This window comes from Synchiropus splendidus, chromosome 13 (genome assembly GCF_027744825.2).
Source record: "Synchiropus splendidus isolate RoL2022-P1 chromosome 13, RoL_Sspl_1.0, whole genome shotgun sequence".
Taxonomy (NCBI): domain Eukaryota; kingdom Metazoa; phylum Chordata; class Actinopteri; order Syngnathiformes; family Callionymidae; genus Synchiropus; species Synchiropus splendidus.
In genome coordinates, this window is record NC_071346.1 from 9,987,501 (window position 1) to 10,009,790 (window position 22,290).

At 40.4% G+C, this 22,290-nt stretch overlaps 1 protein-coding gene across 3 annotated transcripts in view; it reads right to left on the minus strand.

Annotated features, from left to right (window-relative positions):
- The window catches only part of clstn2a (calsyntenin 2a), an 82,956-nt gene that overhangs the window by 6,146 nt on the left and 54,520 nt on the right, over positions 1-22,290 (minus strand). For 2 of the 3 annotated variants that reach the window (XM_053884279.1, XM_053884282.1), the window contains exons 3-14: positions 21,933-22,128; positions 19,589-19,700; positions 19,429-19,525; positions 16,659-16,808; positions 15,564-15,749; positions 14,918-15,175; positions 13,229-13,350; positions 6,889-7,054; positions 3,170-3,336; positions 2,868-3,016; positions 1,071-1,276; positions 591-758 (exon numbers count right to left, since the gene is read on the minus strand). In XM_053884279.1, the coding sequence (XP_053740254.1) occupies positions 591-758; positions 1,071-1,276; positions 2,868-3,016; positions 3,170-3,336; positions 6,889-7,054; positions 13,229-13,350; positions 14,918-15,175; positions 15,564-15,749; positions 16,659-16,808; positions 19,429-19,525; positions 19,589-19,700; positions 21,933-22,128 (1,977 nt within the window). The remainder of the gene's footprint in view (positions 1-590; positions 759-1,070; positions 1,277-2,867; positions 3,017-3,169; positions 3,337-6,888; positions 7,055-13,228; positions 13,351-14,917; positions 15,176-15,563; positions 15,750-16,658; positions 16,809-19,428; positions 19,526-19,588; positions 19,701-21,932; positions 22,129-22,290) is intronic. The other variant, XM_053884281.1, reaches the window with a different exon arrangement.

Here is a 22,290-nt window from a genome sequence, read left to right on the forward strand (position 1 = left end):
AATTCATTTATATTTGGAAAAGGCCAATCTAAAGAAACAAAATAAAGAATTAAATAAATGAAAGCAGAGTGAACGGATGTTTAAGTATACGAAAACACTTCCAATTACACCAGCGGGACTGAAAGATGAAATACATGAATAAAACAAAATAAATACACTAAACACTAAATCATATCAAGTCAAATAAAAGCATGAAAAAAATTTACAAAAAAAATGTAAAAAATATAAAACTACAACCAACTTGGTCATTCACTGAAAAAAAAGAAAAGAGGGTAAAACAATATTCAGATTAGATGCTTAAAAAGGTAAAGTAAAATACTAAGACATAATACACCTTTTAGAAAATTGAGCTTAATATAAGAAAAAAATTCAGAATAAAAAAGAAAATTAACATGAGCTAGAAATTGAAGTTAAATAAACATACCGTATTATCAAACTGCAAAACAAGAGTTAATATTTTTGTAACTTTTGCAAAGAACATACATTTTAAGATGTGAAATTAATAAGAAATTAATAGAAAGTATCGGAATCCAGTGTAGAAATTCTTTCTATCCTGGAACAATGGCATTTGCTAAACTACTAGCACCGACCATATATGGATATTCCAGATGTGGAGTTGGTGGCGTCCAGGTGTTTTCCCAGCAGAGCGCTGTGATGAACCTCCAGGCTCTCTCTCTCAGGGTCCAGCTCATCTCCGATCACCAGGACGTCACAGTAGTCCAGGTTGTGCATCAACTCCATCACCCCGGGTCTGCGGGCTGTTTGTGTCGAACAAGAGTTTAGGTTTACAGTCAGTGAGGAAATCTCCAGATGTTGAGCAGATATATGTGCCTCAGAACAATTGGTCCATAAATACGGTTAACTATCACCATAAAGCTACATCTGTATGCTTGAAGAAGATAAATATTTCTCTTTCCAAATTGCATTTTTGTCCACTATAAAATGGCGCCTTAAAAAAGGCACTTCTACCAATTATACTACAAACAGCGCAGTAGACTGCAGAAGCTTCCATGTGTTTTCCTACAAACTAGCGTCGACATCCACCTCAGAAAGCATGACAGCGGCCTCACCTCCCCCGTATGCGTCTCCCTTCATCACTGTGCTGGTGATGTGAAGCTCTTTAAACGGGGCCACGCCCATCGGACTGCGCAGGTCGCTCGCAGGTCGCACCAGCCGATTCGATCCGGCGATGGTGATCCTGGGTTCACTTGGCGGGAGGACCAGAACTACTGCCCTGATGTCGGGAACGTTGAGGCACATGTCTTCACCAAAACACCTGATGCATGCAGAATGGAAGATTTGACCTTTATCGACCTTAAATATGGATCACATTCACATTTCTTTTCAGTTCACAAAGCTACAAAACATGAAAGGACTGTCTGTCATTTAACATTCATATGTGGGACACTCTCTCCTCTTTACCTCCCTTGATCTTATTCACTTTGTACTGTTAACTGTTTACTGTAACTGTTCACCTCTACCCCCTCCTCTTCTACCCAGCCCATCCTTCACTTCTATCAAAGTCAATATATCATCCGCAAACATCATCTTCCATGGAGACTCCTCTGGACCTCATGTCTGCCCAGTCTCAGAAGAAACTATAAATAGATTAGGTGAGAAAAACTATTTATAATGTGTCAAAAAAGCTAGAAAATAAAGTACAAAGTGAGAAGAAGCACAAAACAATATGAATGAAAATACTAAAGGGGAAAAAAATGAGAAAAACAAGGTTGTATGTTCCAATAAATTAAAAGAAAAGTATCTACGGTGTTCCAATTTTTGTTTTTTTTGCATCAGTGGTTGCTCTTAGAAATTCAGACTTTAAGTATGAATTGATCCAATACTCAGATGACCTTTATATGCTCAAGTCACAGAAGGAGAACCTTTACAGGAAATGCTAAAGCAAAGCGACTCGCAAGCATTTGTAGCATCAATGTCTCCTCCAGAGTATAAAGTAGTGCAGCTGCTGACGTCAGCATTTCAGAAGTCTGTGTGCGCACTCAGGTTTGAGGAGTAACCGAGCGAAGACAAGCTAATGTTTAATGTGACGCCTCGGGACGGGCAACATCATCCTGCTGATGAGCATCATTAAACTAGACTCCAGGTCCTTAGCTCATCGAGGTTATTTAGCCTTCGGATGCTGTCTGTCGAAACAGCCACGGACAGTTGCAAGATTCTACACAAAAAAACAACTCATAAATAAACATTTTCTGTTCCTTAACTGTTTTATGTAAATTGCTACTGTGTGTGAAAATCCCATCGTCGAAGAGCATAAATATTAAAAGGCTTTTGGCAACAACAAAAAACATTCAGAGGATTATATTCTGACCTTGTTGACAGCCATTAAATAAAGAATATGAAAATATTTCCCCACAAGCTGCAACGTTATAAACAACTGCCAAGTATTACGAAGGCCACCTCTCTCGCCCCCAAATGATGAAATGTTTAGAGACATTCAAAGGTCTGAACATTCAGTATTTCATTCCAAAAGACTAAAATGGCTGCCAAAATACACAGTGTGTACAAATGACCAAGTGACGGCGCGTGTGACATGAACTATAGTCTCATATGCAGTTCTGAAATCTCTGGGAAACCTGTGCTGCAAATCCATGACCCTCAGTCTGGACAGATGCAGGTGCATTAACACTTCGCAGCAGCCAACACGAGGTCTGAGATGTGTTCGTGTGGACCAGAACTGACAGCAATCTGGTCTGCAGACGTCCTCTGGAACAGACCGACTGAACCCTGACAGACACGGCTGCTCGCCGATGAGGCGGACATGGGAAAGTTACTCAGCAAAACGAAAGGCGTAATAGGTGTCAGAGAGATGAAGGAGTCACAGAAGATAGAGTACTGTAGGTACTTACAGCACACTTGTTGTGATGTGCAGCCGCCGGAGTCCTGGCGTGGGGAACTGGCGAGAGTTGATGTAGGAGACTTTGGTCATGGCTGTGTTTATACTGTCCAGATCCTCTCCCTCCAGCACCAGCACCGACTGGGCCGGGTTGAAGTGGAACTGAAAACACCAGACAGTCAAATGATTCATTTCATCCAAGAAACAGGGCAAAATGTTGAGCCAGTCCGAGTTTTCCAGAAAAGGTCGCTGTCTTTGCAAATGAAGTTTTAAAGGTCAAACTATAGGATAATTCCCTAATTACTTTGAACGCACCTTGATGTCTTTAGCCAGGCTTTCGAGAGAGTTAATATCGAGGCCTTCCTTGCAGGCCTGCAAACACGAGATAACCTTTTGGGTTTCAATTCGCCCCGGTCGAATTGTCAGACCCGACAAGCTGCCGTGGAAGAACTGCGTGAACCTTGGCGTCTCAACCATCCCACCTGTTCAGACGAGGAAGGAAAGACAGCATTTAACACAATAACTGGGTCTGCAAATGAGATGAAGAGCCAACAGGGCAATATATTCCTCTTTCATGACAACAAAAGTCAAAGCAATTCTTATCAGACTTCGAGTTAGATAAAGCATTCAGGACTGGGGAGACTAAATGGTCTGAGAACAACACCATGTCAGTCCTGCACCAGTGTACCAGAGTGAACTTAACTGAAAGACTTGCACAAGAACACACGTTCTTATCTTTCGTTCGTTGACTTCAACTGCGGAAAAAATGCTTGTTGACAGACCATTTTCATGGACACAAACTGAACAAATAAAATGACAAAGACTACAGCAAAATGCACTTCACCACCAGTAAGTGAGATGTGGGCGGGATGATGGGCAAAATGTTCCAATCAGATTGAAGCATAGCGGTTTAAGAAACACTGATACACTCAAATATCTCGCAATATCGCACCAATATTTTTGCAGAAATATCGCAATATTTGAATATGGGATATCGTCATCCTGTTTTATCTCGGCTATATCAATATTTAATACATAGATACTGCTGTGTTTGTGATATGTGTTTAATACTAATGTCATTTTGTTTAAGATTCAGCCTTCTGCTGGAGTGTGAAATTTAACTGGAAGTCCAGTCACTAGACCAACATCATAACAATGAACTCATTTTAATGAAGTAATAATATTGTGCTGCATTATCTGATTTTCTCAGTTAAAGTGAGGGCTCTTATTACAATGTATTGCTGATCTTATCGCAACATATTGCATTATATTGTACCGTCACTTCTGTATTGGGACACGTATCGCAAGATGCCTTCCAATACACAGCTATACATAATATATAAACAATAGCTAGGAGTTGGTGCTACTACCAGGCAAAGAGACACCACATGCTTCAGAACTAGCTTCAGTTGGTAGCATCGCAATGGTTCCGTCAAAAACTGAAAAGGGGTCTCAATTGTCATTTGACGTGGTTCACAAGACGGACGGCGCTGTGCCACGGAGCGCTTGGGAGAACACGAACAATTTGAATTTTCAAATCTTGCGTCATCCTGTGACGGTGTGCCAGTCTAGTTTTAATCCAATAATGTGTCCAATGTGTGTGTGTGTGTGTGTGCTCCGGACTGTAAGACCTGGTCAGAAAAGGGAATAAACCATAACTTCATGCCTCCTAATTCATCCTTACAGATCCAGACGTCAGATGTTGGGACATATTCCAGGACCAAGTGGAGGCAAAATAAATAATCTACTCATGAAACCCAGCATTTTATTTACTTCACTAGAGCTTTACAAGATGTCATTTTGGTTTCATGTAATAGTGCTGCAGCTCACTTGTGTTGCTGACCATCTCGACTTCAGGAATAAACAGAAAAATATTTCACTTTATGGCCTTTTAAAATATTAAATTCGCCATTCAACCAAGTGCAAAAAATTCTGTTTCAAATACAGTTTTTTGCGTCACCGTCTTATGCTAACCTTATTTTTCAGTTGACTCTGTGTGGAACATCATTTCCTTTACTTCAAATATTAGTAATTTTCTTATTCATTTTGTTTTTTACTAACAGAGCAAAACAGTAAAACACAGTGATAGTTTCAGGTGACAGCCCATAGAGACTATGAAAAGGCTGCTAAAAAGCCGTCAGATTGATGAATTTGTGATCAGCCCTTGTTGTTTGTGGGTTATTTATTCATTAGTTACTTCTACTCTTACTGTTTAATTTCATTTAATTTTTGTTCACGTGTGCATGTTGTTCCAAAGCATTTCCTAGTTGGTGGGATCCTCACTGACCATGGCTGGTTCTAATTCTAAAAAGCATTGTCACACAGTGAATGAACTACTGAGACCCAGAGAAGATAACTTGAACTGGTGAGTTCACTTTCTGCCCTGTGTCTTATCAGAGCATCAAAATGACATTCAAAAGTCAAGTGAAACTCAGAGTCCAAGTGGCTTCATGTTAGGAAGTGCAGCAACAACTCTGGTTCCACGTGTTCTATCCCCATTACGCAGCTGATTTGGGGTCCAGCGAGTGGCAGAATGAGAGACTCAGAAGGCAGTCTTGCTTACTAATGGCCTGCAAAGTTATCAGTTGCAGCTTAGCGAAGCTTAAAAGGGCTTCACAGGGATGTAATAGCTGGCAAAGTTGTCCTCCATTCACTCCCCATAATCCTTCCTCCAGGCTTTTCTTTCAGCGTCACAGATTCGTGGAAGGAGGCACCAAGTGTTTGGAGCCGGAAGAAAATGACGATGACAAAAAGAAAATTGCAATCAGGCTGGCGATGAAAAGAAATATGTTCGGCAACAAAAACTGCCGTCAGGGCTGAAGCCTTTGAAGTTGCTGGCAAGTGTTATGAGCGTGATTTAACTGAGCAGCCGAACAGATCACGGCTGTCACATGCCGCCCTCCTGTTAAGTGTTTAAGAGAAGAAAAAAATAGAGACATAAACAGCAGGATGGTGGTTCGGATCAACGTGACGACTGTTAGCGCCTGGAAGTGACAGACAGGCAGAACGTCTTGTTTCATGCCCACAACCTCAAAGATGTTCCATTTTTAAAAGAAGAAGCTCAAATTTGATCACATTGTTTCTGCATCTGTTTTCTTTCCCAGCCATCACAGTCACTTGAGAGGTCTTAAACGCCGATGTAGACAGAGCCACTCATGGCTTTGGCCTTTGGTCTCCACCCACCTTATGAGATGCCTCGCTGGATCCTATTTATGTGGGAAACATCATGAAGAGAGGACACCCACCATCATCAGGCCAGAGGCTTTTTGCAATGGTACAGATGAGTCACAACCGTGTCAGTGAAAATTGATCATTCGGCTCATTCGGCTCTCTGGAGCTCCCTTTACCAACTATCATGTCCATATCAGCCTCCTCCACTTCAACCTAGCTTGAAAACCGCTCCCATTCTCATCCTGTCCTCCTTTACCCTCAACCTCACATGTGGTGGTTTCTCTTCTCTCTTACTTTGTTTCCCTCAAAATAGTTATAATAGCCTGAGGAAAAACTAAAACAGTCCAAAAATAAACACACAACATGACTTGACGCCAGGCTGTCGCCGTATTTGAGAAATTGAAATGTAATATTTTCTGAATTTGAATAATTCAGGTTGGAAAAACCAAGACTTCTTGAACTTGTTTTTTTCTGCTACTGACTTGGGTCGTGGAGGCAACATTCTCAGCAGGGAAGCCCAGAGACCCCTCTTCCAAGCCACTGTTTACTGTTTGATGAGTCTGCCCAGTGGCCTCCTCCCAGATGGAGACGTACCGGACGCATCCTCCCCGGATGCTCAAACCACCTCATCTGGCTCCTCTGAATGTGGAGCAGCATCAGATCATGAAGAGGACGGGAAATGCCTCGGTTCTTCAGCTTATCAAATTGAGACTACAGTATATTATCTTCCACTTGCCGACAGATTATCTTCTGTATATACAGTAGCTGCATGACTGGATCAGCAACTCGACATCATTGTGTCTAATCCTCCATTTAACTTTTGGGAAAAGAAACAGCTAACCATTACAAGGTCACACACTGACCTTGCCAGCAGGCGCCCACTGTCAGCTGAGTGTCAGTCTTCGCCATGTGGATGGGCCAGTCATCCGTCACCAGGTAGGGTTCAAAGGTCACGCCATCCACGAAGAGCGTCGCAGAAGGAAATTCCACATTGATCACGTAGTAGTGCCATTCTTTGTCACAGATCTGCTGACAGAGAAAGGATCATTGAGAAGACTTAAGAAATAAAAAAAAACGAAATTTTAAAATGTCAAACTGGGAGATCTGAATGGTGAAATGTAATGGCCAGTTTCTTTCCGCAACATTTCCAGTTAATTTCATTGAAATCCATAGTTATTTTGATAATAGACAGACAGACACGCAACAACAAAAACATGACCTCTTTGGCGGAGATAATAAGAGTATTGTGCCGCGCCAATATAATATATAGCTCCTTTTCTGCTGCAGAATCTTTCTTCTGACAGCACAGAAGTGGAGAGGTAATATGTCAGAATGGCAACGGGGAAAATATACTGTGTTGTCCCTTTAAGAAAAAGCACGCCCCACATAAACACATCAATAAAACGAAACAACAAAACATGAGCGTATTGAGGGAGAACACGGAGGCGCAGACATATTGAACTATGAATCACTGTAATTCTACAAGTCCTCCTGTTTTATTGATTAGTGTTTACAGTTGCAGAAGCTCTTCGTGTTGGGGGAAAAAAGAGAAATGGAGAGGAGTGAGTGAGAGCATCCCGAGCATTTGAGTTTGTTTATTTTATTTTAGGGATGTATTTTTCATGTGACCTCATTTGACAGTGCTCCTCCTCAAGGCACTTGTGATTTACTCGTGTATGTAGAGCTAGTGCATCTTTAGAAGTAAAAATATCTTTGTTCCGGGAGCGGCGAGGGACGCGATCTGGGATGATGACGGCTCCCGGGAGGGACACAGATACATATACTTGTTTGTTTTTTCAAAAGATATTTTGGAATTTGAAGCTGTTGAATGAAGATTTGATGGCTCACGCAACACCCTGCGGGCTTCGTCACATCATTTAGGAAGTGAGACGATCCGATCCAAATAGTTCAATCCGTATTGTTGCGATCTACAATCAGATCTGTCCAAACCTAAGTGCATTTCCAAAGCACTTTGATGCAGCAATGACGTTTGCCACAAACTGTTTTATGTCTCTGTCTGCAGTAACCTGAAACCTGATAAACAAAATACATTCTCAGTAAGCAAGTTTGACATAATTTGTGTAAGACAGTATAATATAATATAATCCATATTCTATCAATCTTTGATCTATGTTGACTTTACAGCGCGTCATCAGAGCATAGCCTCATGCATAAAGTCACTGGTGTCTTTCCATTTGGGGGTAATCTTTTGATAGGTGCTCTCTACTTTACTTTCCCCAGTCATTGGAATTCTATATTTACTTCTTCGTCCTTTGAAATTTAACTTCAACCACTGAGTGAACAAATGGCATTGAAGGAGTTAAATGCACAAAATGTATTTGGAACCTTTGTGCACGGCAGGTACAGTAACATATGCAGGTAAGTGTGTTGTTCTTCTCAACTAACACCTTGAAAGGCCAAGGTGGAAAACGTTGAAAATCGTTGTTTAGAATGGTGTGTTGATGCACGGTTGAGACATGCTACTGGGTTCACCATACTGTAAAGAAAACTCAAATGACCAATGACAGGACAAACTTATGTCGCAGAATTTGAAGTGTTAAACTTATTTTCAAGAACAAAATGACTATGTATTTCCTTCCAAATATGTATTTGTACTATTTGGCTTGTCATCCACACAAAACCACAAGATTAAGTCATTAAAAAATGTGCTTTTGGAAAACTCAGGGGGAGTTTCAGGTTCTTAAACGTCAAGGTATGGGCCTGAAAACAAGACTTTGCTTGGCTATTGATCATGTCAGAACTGTCACTGTGTTTACACGGACAGATGAGGGTGGCTGGTGACATCAGCAGAGCGTGACTGGAGCACTGGGACACACACAAAAACAAACTATACCAGTGAGTGATGATCTCTGCATTATTGGAATCCATGTCTAAAATCAATAGCAAACACCTTTGTGTTTAAAAACTGATTTAATGAATGCTGGTTCTCACTGTTAATATAACCGACTGTATTTAAAATGACTTTATAGTGTATTTCATAATGACATTATAATTATAACTTATTTCATTTATCATGCAATGTATAATGAATAAGACAAGAAAAACATGAGGTAAAGCACATCAGAAAGACTGGACCAATTTTAAAATCTTAAAATTGAATTTAAAACTACTAAAGTGGGACTCATTTTAACATAAATACAAATGCTTATACATTTTTTAAAATACCTGACTACAAGCATATACAAGTATTACAAGTATTAGTGTGGTGTTTTCGTTTATGTTGTTTCATGTGCATCAATTGCGAAGGTAACACACGTGACATGCACACCAAGTGTAAATTGTAACACCAGCCTTGAATGAAAAGACCTTAATGCAGTAACATTCATACCAAAGAGCTTCAACCTGCCTTGCTCGACCAGTTCGACTCTACAGTCATTTACAGTGGATAAAGGAGTAATCAAGCTCGCATTTGCATAATGGACTTCTGCGATAAGAGTAGTTTAACTTTGTCTAGTAGATTTCTCACCGGGGACTGAAACGTGCAGTAGCCACAGCAGAGAACAGACAAAGAAAGCCAGTGAAGGCTGGTGATTGCACTCATGGACAAATAAGTGAATTTTCTTTGTGCAGTATTCAACAGAGCTTATTGAACTTGGCCATGAATAGATAATAATGGAGGTCTGCAGCTTTTTTTTTTTAAATGGGAAACTTTAAAAAGCTAGGACCATCAATACTGCAGCCAACAAAAGAACAAATCTTTGACTTTGTTCAGATTCACTTTCAATTCTCTATTGTTGACTACAGGAATGCATTTATCTACTCTCTCAGGCCCTGTTAGTATGGATTTTCCTCCCCTTCTGGATCAACAAGGACCTTGTGGTGGATAACTAAAAGCTAATTTGCAACTCTTCACGTCAATGCAACATTAACACCTCTTATCAGGATTAGCTTGGCAAACTAAGGGAGCAGCTTGGGGGATCAAAAAGACCCAGACCAGTCCAGGAGATCAAACGTGCTACTTTGTTTGCCTGAACATTCATTCGGATGATTCATCTGGACCAGGGGAACATTGGAACTTGCTAAGATTCAGAAAGCTGCATCAGCTTTATGAGACCACTGATCTGTGTTCAGGTATTGTCTGAAAAAGAAAAAAACAAAGTCTGTCAGTGCTCACATAAATAAAGTGTGTGCATTTTCCTTCTCTATCAGATGTGACATTCCTTCGCTGTGTTCAATCAACGTGAGCATCTTTTTCTACCACTTGGCGTGTGCCAGCTTTCTTTCATCCCTCTCCCTCCTCCACTCCCCAACAGAGAATTGAAAAATCAATAGAGCTAAATGGAGTTGCCACGGAAGCCATTGAGTCTCCTTTGAGTGCTGTGGGAACAAGGACAGTGAGAAACTGTTCTGACACCCTGTAGTCACCACTTCAGTCTTCGCAACACAATCTTTTTTTAAACAGTCTCCTCTGCCAGGTGCTCTGTTGTCACGCTTTATGAGTACGTACAAGCAAGGGCACAGGAAAGGTCATGATGAAGGAAAATAGAGGCCATGGATGACACACTTTTTTGTGTGTGTGCAGGATTCCTGTCATGATAATGTTTGCTACTCAGGCTGCAACCAATGCTGATTTTGTTGGCTGACTAGTCGCCAACTACCATAACAAAACTGTATTTCAATTTAAATTTCACAAAATATGGTGTGATAGGTATGTGTCCTTTGATGTGTCTTTTGTGCAATAGTCCCATGCTTTCAACGTTATCGGTCGCATGGGCCAGGAGCCTCAGGCATTTCTCCTCTTATTGTGCTAAAAGAATGATGACATCACAAGGACTCGACTTACAACTAGTCGTTGCAGTACTACTCGCCACAACATTGATCAATAGTTCATGTTTCTCAGAGGTGCTGCCGCAGAGCCAACATTTACTGCCTGTGTGAGACGAAAAAAGACTAGATCTTATTTATGTTGTCTGGTGTTATGTTGTCAATTAAATTCACCCTGCTGCAGACCAAAAACGTGTTTTAATAGCACATGCAGTCTTCAACCATCACCTGCAATCTGTTGTTCAGGTCTTCAGGCAGAGACTGCGCTACCCAGGACAGGAGAACGAGGAACTTGGCACTAACAGGACCCCCTTCCTTTCATAAGAATAGATGCTTCATTTGTCACATTAACACTTGACATTATCATTATTTGATTTAAAAAATATATGTTTTTATTTTTATTTGCTGATTACCGGGGACCAAAAATAGACGGGACACGTCAACATCAGAGGGGCAGAATTCTTGTCTTTGTATTGTTGAAGATTTTGTTAGTATCTGGGCTCTGTTTGGTTGCGTCTCTTGAAACATGCTGGAGCTGTGATCTTGTTGGCCCAAACGTGTCACTTCAGCTGCTTCCATATTGTAGTGCAACAGTACATAGAGTTTGCATGTGAATCGGCCACTTTATTCGCCTATATCACGTTTGGTGATGTGATGGTGATGTTAAAAATTGATTTTACCTTTGATAAAAATGATTTCCTCCCACACAATGCTGATATTTTTGGGAAGCCATGAAGCTTGAGTAAAATAATATAAGTAACAATGATCTATACATTTTTGTTAACATATTTCTTCAGTGATTCACTTTGTAAGTTCTCTGGAACATACACAACATGCGGGGATTTTAGGAGTGAATCACAGCAATCTGCACTAATACTTCACATGTGTGTAAGTAAACAAAGTAAACAGGGTGAGTCTGCAAAGCTCAGTCTTAGTGATACGAGTCTCATCACGGCTCACACAGGCCTCGGGGGAAAAGAGATTTGAGGCTTAAGAAAAAAAGACAATTTAATATATCTGGAGCCGACAACAAGCAGCCATTTTTGTTGGCAAACGTCTCTTTTTCTATAGGGCTGATATCTTTTGTTCCATCGTGCCGTGTGGACGGAGGAGCAGCAAGAGTTGAAAATAAAAGCCAGAAGGAATGAAAACAGAATGGAGTCTCTTCGTATTGTGACAAAGTCTCTAGTGGGTTTGCCTTAATTATGCAGAAATTTTGCAGTAAGTTTCAATATGAGGTGGACGTATATGCTGCATCCAGAGGGAGCGAGATATATTAAATTCACTACCACCTATAATTACTGTGAGTGAGGGAGAGCATGATGAAGGAGTCGAGGGAGGCCTCAGTACAAGAGACTTCACAGGCGTATTAGAGAATCTCTTAGCTCTCCTGAATTATGCTCTCCTTGGATGGTTGCTGCTATATAAACCTCCGATTGTTGTAGCTGAGCTTGACCAGGTTTATGAAGTTTGTTTTCGGCCATGTGTCCACAGCTTCGCCCACAGAACTGATCTCCTGGTGGACCAGAGACAAGAAGCAGCAGCTGAGACCAGCTGTGGTATCAGAACTTCGGACACACGAGCGGAAACTGTGCATTTTTGAGCGCTTTACAGTCAAAAAAAGATGTGAGGAGTTCATAGTCTAAGTTCAGAACATTGCCGGGGTTTGTTTCATGAGTCAGTCTCGATGCTGGACCTAGCTTTCAAAACTACTTTAGAAGTGATCCTCATGCATTTTTAAGCCAGATGCACCACTGACCTTTCTACGGCACAGACAGCACCACTGCACCCGCTGCTTATAGAGTGGTGCACCTCATGTATGAACAATCTATTTTAACGTCCTAAATTTAGTAGGCGCGGCTAATATTCCTTTGTGCTCTACCGTCCGAAATTTAACGGTGGATTCATTTTTTTAAAAGTCCCAGCCCTAACAAATGTACATGAAAGGTGAGAGGCAGGTGTCAGTTGGGGCCGGTCACCAGTCCATCACAGGGAACACAGGAAACAGACAACGCTAACATACCTTCTATAAGGAGGAGGGTTATTAAATGACTTCGATAGTGATCATGAAAAAAGGGTTATTGCCTTCATCATAACCTCGATCTCAGCAGGACTAAATGAATAAGACCTTAGCGAAACTTCACGACAAATTAGCTCAACAACTTTGGTCGCGCGTGACATACAGTATAATACAGATCGTAGCTGGGAGGGCTATTATCCGCAGTTGAGCACACACTCATGTGCATGTCTGTGATCAGACCGTGTCTTCGCCCTCTTATCTCCAGCAGTGAGCACATGAAAGTGATGGAGGACTCCCAGTAATTAGAATGGAGAGCCTTATCCTTCCCCACACAAATAATGATAGCCTTCCACCTGCTGCAGGAAGCCCTCAAACTAGTTGTGCACTCACACACATACCTGCTCCAGTTTCCAGTGGAACTCTGCGGGTCTGAAAGTGTCGACCTGAGTGAAATCCCTCCTCAGCAGGAACACCAGACGGCAGTTGTGCACGTACAAGGAATAATGATGGCGGTTGGTTTCTGGAAACAAACACATTTTCAAGATTCTTCAACGCTATTTTGTCTTTAGTAATGCCCCAAGTTTGACTCTGATTGAGTTCACTTCGCCCTGTCAGGCTCTGGGAAAAGTTGGCAGCCATTGTTAGCGACTGTCAAACAGAGCTGCAGTGAGAAATAATGAATTCTGCGTCAAGCTGCTTGATTCCTCGCATCAAAGGAACGCAGCCAGTGGGAGTTTATGTCCGGTGTGTCACCAACTCACTGCCGCTTCTCTGTGCAAGAAAGTTTTATTGACTAAGTTTTGTTTATTTTGTGGGATTTGAGAAAATAACTTGACTGTCTCCCCCCTTAAATAAAACATTGACGAAAAGATCAAGAGAGAAATTATTCATGCATTTATTTCATCTCACTCTCAAAATCTATGAATAAAAACTGTCCCCGACTGCAGCCGCAAGAGTCTGAATTACAGTAGGCTGTGCAAACTCCTGCAATAAATAAAGAAATATAAAATAATGAAGGGTGTGCACAGCAGTTCCTTCTTTTTTTTTTTTTTTTCAAGAACCTCAATTGTTGTAGTGCAAGGTGTGACTGACCCGTTTGCGGAAGCTATATGCCACTTCACACAATGACTTATGACAGTTTTCATTCCAGAGTGTGATGAGGCGGCATGAACCATCAGCTCAATGAATCCCGTCAGAACTTCAATGCAGCGAGGTCGTGCATTTAAGAAGACCAGTGTGAAATGCTTGCCCCAACTCCAAGTTTGTTTTTCAATAGTTGCAATGCTGGAACCTGTTTGTATCCTTGCACACTTTAAAGATGGGAGACAGCAAATAGCTACTGTTTCTAGCACATATTTCATTTGATGGCTCAGCTCTGCCCACAAGTTGACAAAAACGGCTGAGCACTGCAGCAGCTTTTGAGTCTGAGTGAGAAGCACTTGCAAGGTCCAATCGTAATACAGCATAATTCACCAAAATAAAATATCCATCATTAAAATACTATCTATGACTATATACTATGTATTTAATACATGATTTTAATCCAAAAGTGAAATTGAACAACAATAAGTTCTAATAGTAATAATAGCAGAAAGGACATCAAGTCAAACTGAAAAGCTGCAGTGAGTGAGATCCTCCAAACATTTATGACCTGCCTTGTTTTCACTTTCATATATATGGTTTCTACAGCGGTCAAAGGTTTGGAGAATTAACAGCGGTGACTTTTGTGGGGGAGGAATACAAATCAATTGTAAAATCATATTTCATGAGCTAACAAGTCATCTGTGAGATAACTACATGAGCTTTCAGCAAATGTTTAAGTGGAAGAAGAAATGGAATAAAAAGGGTCACATGGTGATTTTACATTAATTTTAATTATTTTTAATTATTTTTTCTTTCATGATTTCACAAAACATATTTTATGCCATTAACTTAGTGTTCAATATTTATTTAGTGCCGGAAGGAGAACGTCTAGTAGCATATAAAGTAAACTTTAAATAATGCATATTGCAAAAAAGCAGCTGAAAGCATGTTGCAAACTAGAAACTAAAAAAAAAGAAAAAAAAGCCTCAGAGGCCTAAACTCACCAGTCTTATCTGAGTTACACAGCAACGTTTCCTTCTCCGCTCTCAGCCCTAAACTGGGTCCGTGTTTCATCCATGTTGCTATGGTGAACTGATCTGTCAGATTCTGAGGGACGACGTGATCTGGAACATTGGCGGCCTGACGTCCATCAAAGCGATAGATGAGGTCACTGTCACGGCCGCTGTCTGTCAGAAGAGATGCTGTCCAGTTGGTGGAAGGGCTCGGGGCAGGAAGAAGGTCTGTGCTTCCTGACGCCGCCCCTGGATGTGCCAAACAAAATAAAAATTAATGTCAAAATGGCGTGACCCAGAAGCAGAGTATAATACTTTTGAAAGGTTTATGAACTAGAAAATACCGTTTTTTTCTGGCGCCATAAAATCAAAGAAAGAGGAGAAAACACTGCTGACTCAAAAGCTAAAGAAAGATTTGATAAAAAAAAATAGACTCAACCCAGACAGTACATATTATGAATTGAAATTATTAAATGCAGTGACAATTTCCAGAATCATCTTAAGGAAACTCAACTGAGGCTGCAAGTGATGCGGCACTCACCATTTGGCAAAAAGCTACGCACATCCATCCTTAAAATCCAATGCTGGAGTGTAACTTTGTGCTGCCATGATTCTAAAAAAAAATCAAGCCTCTTACCGCAGAGTTTCTGCAGCGACTTCTCAGAGTACGTTTCACGGTCACATCCCTTCCCAATGTGGTTGGTCTGCAGCTCCACCATCACCTTCACACCAGACAAGGGGCCACCACAGGTCTCCAAGTGCATCTTGGGGAATAACTGTTTGCTCCCAGTGCCTGGCTCATAATCCACACGCTTGCTCCAGTCTGCAGAAGGATTGATGCAGAAAACAGACAGATTAAACAATATTATAATAGAAGTAAATGTGTGGATTCGTAGGCGGAATTCTACGAAAACAGTTCATTTCATGATGTCCAAATGGCTGTCCCATAATGCACAGCAACAGTTGAATCTCTTACAATTACATAAAATAGAAATACTATTCAAAAGGATGGAATAATCTAAATAATAAAAAAAAAATCCAAATGGGCTGTTCATCACATCAAGTGGCAAAGAACTGAGGTGAAACAGATGTTTTTGCTGGACAGTTAAACAGAGTATTCTGCTGGAGAAGGAGGATTCATTGGTCACTACTTACTCATTGCTCTTGGATAAATGAGAATATTTGCTTCCACACTATACAGACTAACAATCACCCGAGGGCTTCAAAGTAATTCCTATTGATCTCCTTCTGGACTTGCCACATCTATCATCTACTCTTCATTTATCTCCCTCTTCTCCACCATTCCAGTCTTCTTTCCTCGCTCCTATGTGAGTTTGACTGGTGAGATGTTGACAGACACTGACAGGAGAAGAGACAGTTTGGCAAGAAGCCGCTAGCATGCCGAGGGAAAAAAAAAACATCCTCTAGTTAACTTCCTGAGACAGATTTTCTATAGAGACGATTTTAAACTGAGAATCCAAAATGTGTTGAGCAGCAATTTGTAGGACATTACATGGAATTTCTAATCAATTTGTCATTAAGAATATACATTTTCTACTAACATCTTGGCATCTATTTATATAATTTTTATTCAAGTGCTGTAACATGGAGCTTTTTTTTCTTCTTAAGAGATCTTATTAAACCTTATCTCAACAGGCAGCATTATATTTCTGTAGATTCATAGAAGCTATTGGGTGGCATGCAAAGGCTTATATATCCATTTATTTCACACCTTGCCATCCTGGTTTGCAGACAGGCTTGACATCGATGACCACCGTGGCGTCCTCCATCGCCCTCTTCTGACCGCAGTCAAAAGCCGTCACTACAAACTTGTAGCTCTGTTGCTTTTCGTAGCTTAGCCGCTCCGTGTTTCTGATGTTTCCTGAGAGACACAAGAGGTTAAACCAAATCTGATATTTGGAACCAACGTTACTCCGCCATCAGGGGCAGCCTATCAAGTTTTGAGGTGTTTATCTGTATTGAACCACCAAACTCCTAGACAGCTTGTCAACACAAGAGATATGAATGACAAATAATCAGTTGTGAAAACAACAGCGGCAACATTTTATGGCGACTCGATTTGGAGCAATAAACTTAGCCGTCACATCTGGGAAATATATTGTTTCATCTTGGCGGCTATAACCATAACCGTTACCTGCATTTGAATGAGAACACTTGACCGAGTTTCCTACTGCAGTCATTGACACAAGGACATGGAAAAAAGGTCAATTAAACTCTTTGTTGAGAAATAAACAAATGAAAGTCAGTAAAATATCATTCCCTACTATGGATTATTAAAAGAAATACACACATGATTGTTTTTCTATGCAAAGTCATATGGAGGACTGTCAAGTTGTTTGTTGATATTCTTTTTTTTTGGGTTGTACATGAGAGAATGGCCATTGTTAGTCGCTTCACTAGCCTCCACTCTCATTTAAGTTTTATTGTACTTCTTGGCCATGTTGATGACAATGTCCTTGGACAGCAGCCGGAGAATCAGATGAAGCACATGAAGAAATAGATCTATGGAAACCAAACACAGCCAACTGCTACACTTGTAGCTTTTTTTTTTAAATATCTGTATTTTTTTATGAGTTCTTTACTATTTTATTGTATTTCTCCTTTTACTGCGTAGAAGTATTTTTCCTCAAGGGACCTATCAAGGAAATCTTATCTTTAATAAATGAATAAACATGGCCCACGACTGCAGCAATCTCACTTAAAATGAGAACATACTGTTTCCTCTGTCAATCTTCTTTAGTCTTATCCTCTTCCCACCTGAATCTGAAGATAACTGAATCATAAATGCACGCCATTTTTTGACGTCTTCAATAGCCGCTGAATCACATTTTTGTCAATAACATTTCTGTCAGTGAAGAACAAAACCATCTGCTGAATGCACTCCATCTTCCTGGCTCACACTATAGCCTCAAATGACTCATTTAAACCTGTTTTATTTCTTAGGTGTGGGTGTCGTGAGCTTTTCCATTTCAATGATCTCAGTATGTAATGAAAGCATGGGGTTAGTGGGTACAGGAATATGGATTTAAGCTGCTTTTTCACTGTCAAAATAAATTATATCTGGTGCCATTATGTCCCATAGCCAGAGCCATACCAACTCAAATTGCCTTTTTGAACCAACCTGGCAGGACACAATCCAGCACCATGGTTTGAATCCTGTCTTAACACCATTTATAAATGCACCTACATTGGCAGCAGTCGCTATATTTCAGCAGCTAGCAACAGTACTACATGTTCTTAAACAGGTAAAAATCAAATCACAAACAAAGAGTGTGAAACAAAGTTACACAAAAGGAAGCCGGCAATGGGAAGTGAATGAGATTATACTGTGAGAATGGAAGACGAACAGTGAACTCAGAAAACCTCTGCAGCCTTGAACAACAGCACTGAACACACCAACACAGCGTGGGTGAGACAAAACATATTATTTAAATAAGACCACATAATCACGGTATTATGTTCACTGTCTGATAAACACCAGGACATTTATTCTACTTAATGTGCAAATGTGCATATACAGCCTCACCTGCAGATATATCAGTGGCCCAGAACTGCTCGTTGCTCACTAGATTTCCAAGTGAATGCAACACAAGCTTTTATATATATTTTTATACACAACAAAAAGCCACTGTGACAAGTGAAATTAGACAATAAGGGGTAATGGAGGAGGTGCATCTTCCTGGTCATGTGGTAAATGAGAAGTTTGAATCCTTCAGGGAACTGGAGTTTGGATGTTCTCCACCATCTCTTTCCGCTGAGGTCCATGAATGACTCGAAATTCGCTCCAGGATATGCGCCAAACTCAAGGCCCGAGGGCCAAATTCCAGCCGCCAAATCAGTTTACGAGATTGTTGGCTCAAAACTAAAGTATGTTGTTACCTATCAAGGTGTAAGTTTTAAGCTAAGATAAGGAAGCAAGATCATCAGCAGGTGGATGCTGTGCTTCAATTACGGCGTCATTTGTGTTTGGAGATGAGGGAAAAACACATAAAAGCCTACATGAATTGAAACAAACTGGTGTTGCAATGGAGCAGAGAGTATGTTAAATTCACATTTTGTCATTTGCTATTTAAACTGAGAATTCGGCCCCTTTGGGAGTGAGTTTGACACCTCTGGTCTGGGGTGACCTTCCCAGCTGACGCACACCGTACGAAGCTGGGACGTAAACCCCCGCCTACACTGCAAATAAATGAATGAAATTTGACATACGAAGGTGCAGGTGACTAGATAAAGATTTGTCCAACAACACGCAGGACAAACAAAAATGTTATGACTCATCACCGCCTTGACGAAAGAAGCTAGTCCTGTGTTATATGTGTTTAGAAAAAACAACATATGGCGCCATTGAAGTAAATTCTCAGGTTGAAATCTATTGATTCCCGGAGCGGATTTTCCTTTATGATTCATCCGGAGAAACTTGGAAATGGATTTTTGAGAACAGTGCAGCGTTTTTTTAGGTGAAAACCCAGACAGTGACTCACCATTACGGTCGATAGCAAACGGTGTGTCCGCAGTGACGATCTCATAGGTGCAGATCTGACTGTACTGAGGGGAGCAGTCCTGGTCCCAAGCCTCCACCTGGGAAAGGTCTCTCTCTTTAAATCACATTCAATGAACGACATAAAAGAAAATCTCATCTACCTGCAAAATGCTGTCATATATCTTCCCTTCTGTCAGGGACGCCTTGTACAGCGGCTCCCGAAAAACAGGACAGAACTCATTGACATCGTCCACCTGGATGTGAACCACAGCCCTGAGATGAGAGAGAAGAGAATCATCCAGAGCTCCATCAGCCCGCCGCGTAGTTCCACACTCTTCAGATGAATTAAAAGTCAGGTTAGAAACAGGAGATGGAAGGATTAAACCGTCTGGGGAGAGCAGAAGTTTAGGATGCAAATTGGATCTAAAATAAAAGAAGGAGCATGAAAGACGAGAGGAGAGGATGAAAAGAGGGAAATCACTTTGAGTCATGAGAGATCACCGAATTAATTAGAACTTCTAAAATGTGCGATATGAGATCTAGGAAGCATATAAGGATATCAGTGTGTGTGCGCCTCATTGGCTTATTAAAGGTTTGCTTTATCTGTTTCAAGAGGTTGTAAAATTTTTTACCTTGCTCTCATATCATCCTGAAATGTAAGGAGGAATTTAAAAAATGACCATGTGCAGATTGTCAGTAGAGAGAGGAGGTTGATCGTATTTTGCAAGTTTTTAATTATAGATCCACAGTCAAAATTATATTTATATATATATATATATATATATATATATATATATATATATATATATATATATATATATATATATATATATATATATATATATATATATATATATATTAATGAAATTTGACATGTAAAGGTGCAGGAGACCAGATAAAGATTTTAATTTTACTGTGTCCAACAACACGCAGGACAAACAAAAATGTTATGACTCATCACCGCCTTGACGAAAGAAGCTAGTCCTGTGTTATCTGTGTTTATAAAAAACAACACATGGTACCATTGAGGTAAATTCTCATGATGAAATCTATTGATTCCCGGAGTGGATTTTCCTTTATGATTCTGGCATTTATGATTATATATATATATATATATATATATATATCTCTTATGCTTTTAAGAATTCTCGGTTTATTGCCGTTTTAAACAGCAATACGGACCCGATTAAAAACTGCAGGTATTGCATTTAACATTGTGAAGAACAAGAAAAAAAATACCCAACTTCTCCTCCTTCAAAACCCTATTCACTCACTATCAGGACTCCCAAAACAAGTCAACAAAACCTCTTCCTTTCCGTTTCCACTGTGCAGCCTGACAAAGATGAGCGACATACACGATAAGAAACTTCTATATATATCAACTTGTCAGTGTCGTGTTTGTGCTGTAAACTTTCGAAAGGACGCAGTAAATCAGAGAAATGGAGTTGTCTTTTTCTGAGAACGTCCATCAGTCTGAGGAACCACATCTGGCTAATTAATGACATTAACTTAACGACGCCTATTTGGAAAGTGGAGACGCGCTAATGTCACGCTGAAACACTTGGCATTTATCTTCGGCAGGGTGGATTTTTCATTTATTTCTGGTCTTCCTTCTGTGTGAACTGATGAGATGTTGTCAGCATGACTTCGAGGTTCCTGTTGTGTCGGGATGACACGGAGTCGTGTTGTAAATGGGTTCATATGAGCCGAGGTCAGGCTGCGCACGCCGCTCGCCACTGTGATGAAGATTCATAAGGACAACTGTGAATTCATGAATCCATGAGAAGACCAACGGACATTCCTGGCAACAACATCTTTGATACTCTGAGGTCACCATGTGCCGTCTCAAACATAAACCTCTCAGACGGTGATGTGAAAAGCGCAGCCCGTGGGCCAGCGGATCCCCTTTAACTGAATTTAATAGTCCAGTCAGCACTCACCTGTCTGTCAGAAAAATAGCTCCCTTTATCGCTCACCTACTGTGGGAACCCCACTGCCCCCTGCAGACCCACTTACCTCATTGTATCGATGATATTTCAAACGCTAGAAAAACAATGTAACAAACAACTATATGATGACCTGCATATACCACGTGTAAATGTCCTGATGTTTATCAGGAAGTGAAGATATATATATATATATATATATAATATATAGATATATATAATTTTTATTATTAATTTCTTCATTATTTAATTATTAATTATTTTAAGTATTATTTGTTTGCATTAATACTATTTTTTTAGACAAATATCAATAGATAAAATTCATTTTGAAATAAATTATTTATTTTTTAGATCCATAAAAGAATGTGTCAGACTGAGCCATTTATAATCACACATAATGGCATCCCCCTCAATTGTAATTACTGTTATTTTCCAGCCACGTTAATGCTTCCTTTTGCCATATTTCCACATCTATTCACAGCAAACAAAACATAAAATGTTTGTCAAAGACCATAAAAAAGCTGTTCCCCTGATATAAAAGTTTGTTGTGATGACTCACTTGTGTGACTTTTTCCATCCCGCCCCATCAGGTCCAGCTCCGCAGTCGTACGCCTGAGTAACAAAGGTGTATTCTTTCTGGATCTCACAATCTACCGGGCCAGTGGCCCGCAGGACTCCTTCCCCTGTTGTGCGATTCAACACCACAGCTTTGAACGGAGCCTCCTCGCCGAAGATTTTAAAGGCACAAATCTCCCCTGCAAAGACAAAGCGGTATGTTGAATGCAAAGGCAGTCATCTGTATGCCGAAACGCTTCTGGAAACGTTAGTGAGTGAGTGAGTTATTATTTTAACCTTCTGTGACCCCCTTTTTTTAACTCAGATGGTAAATGAAAAGCTTAACGGTTTTATTTTTTTAT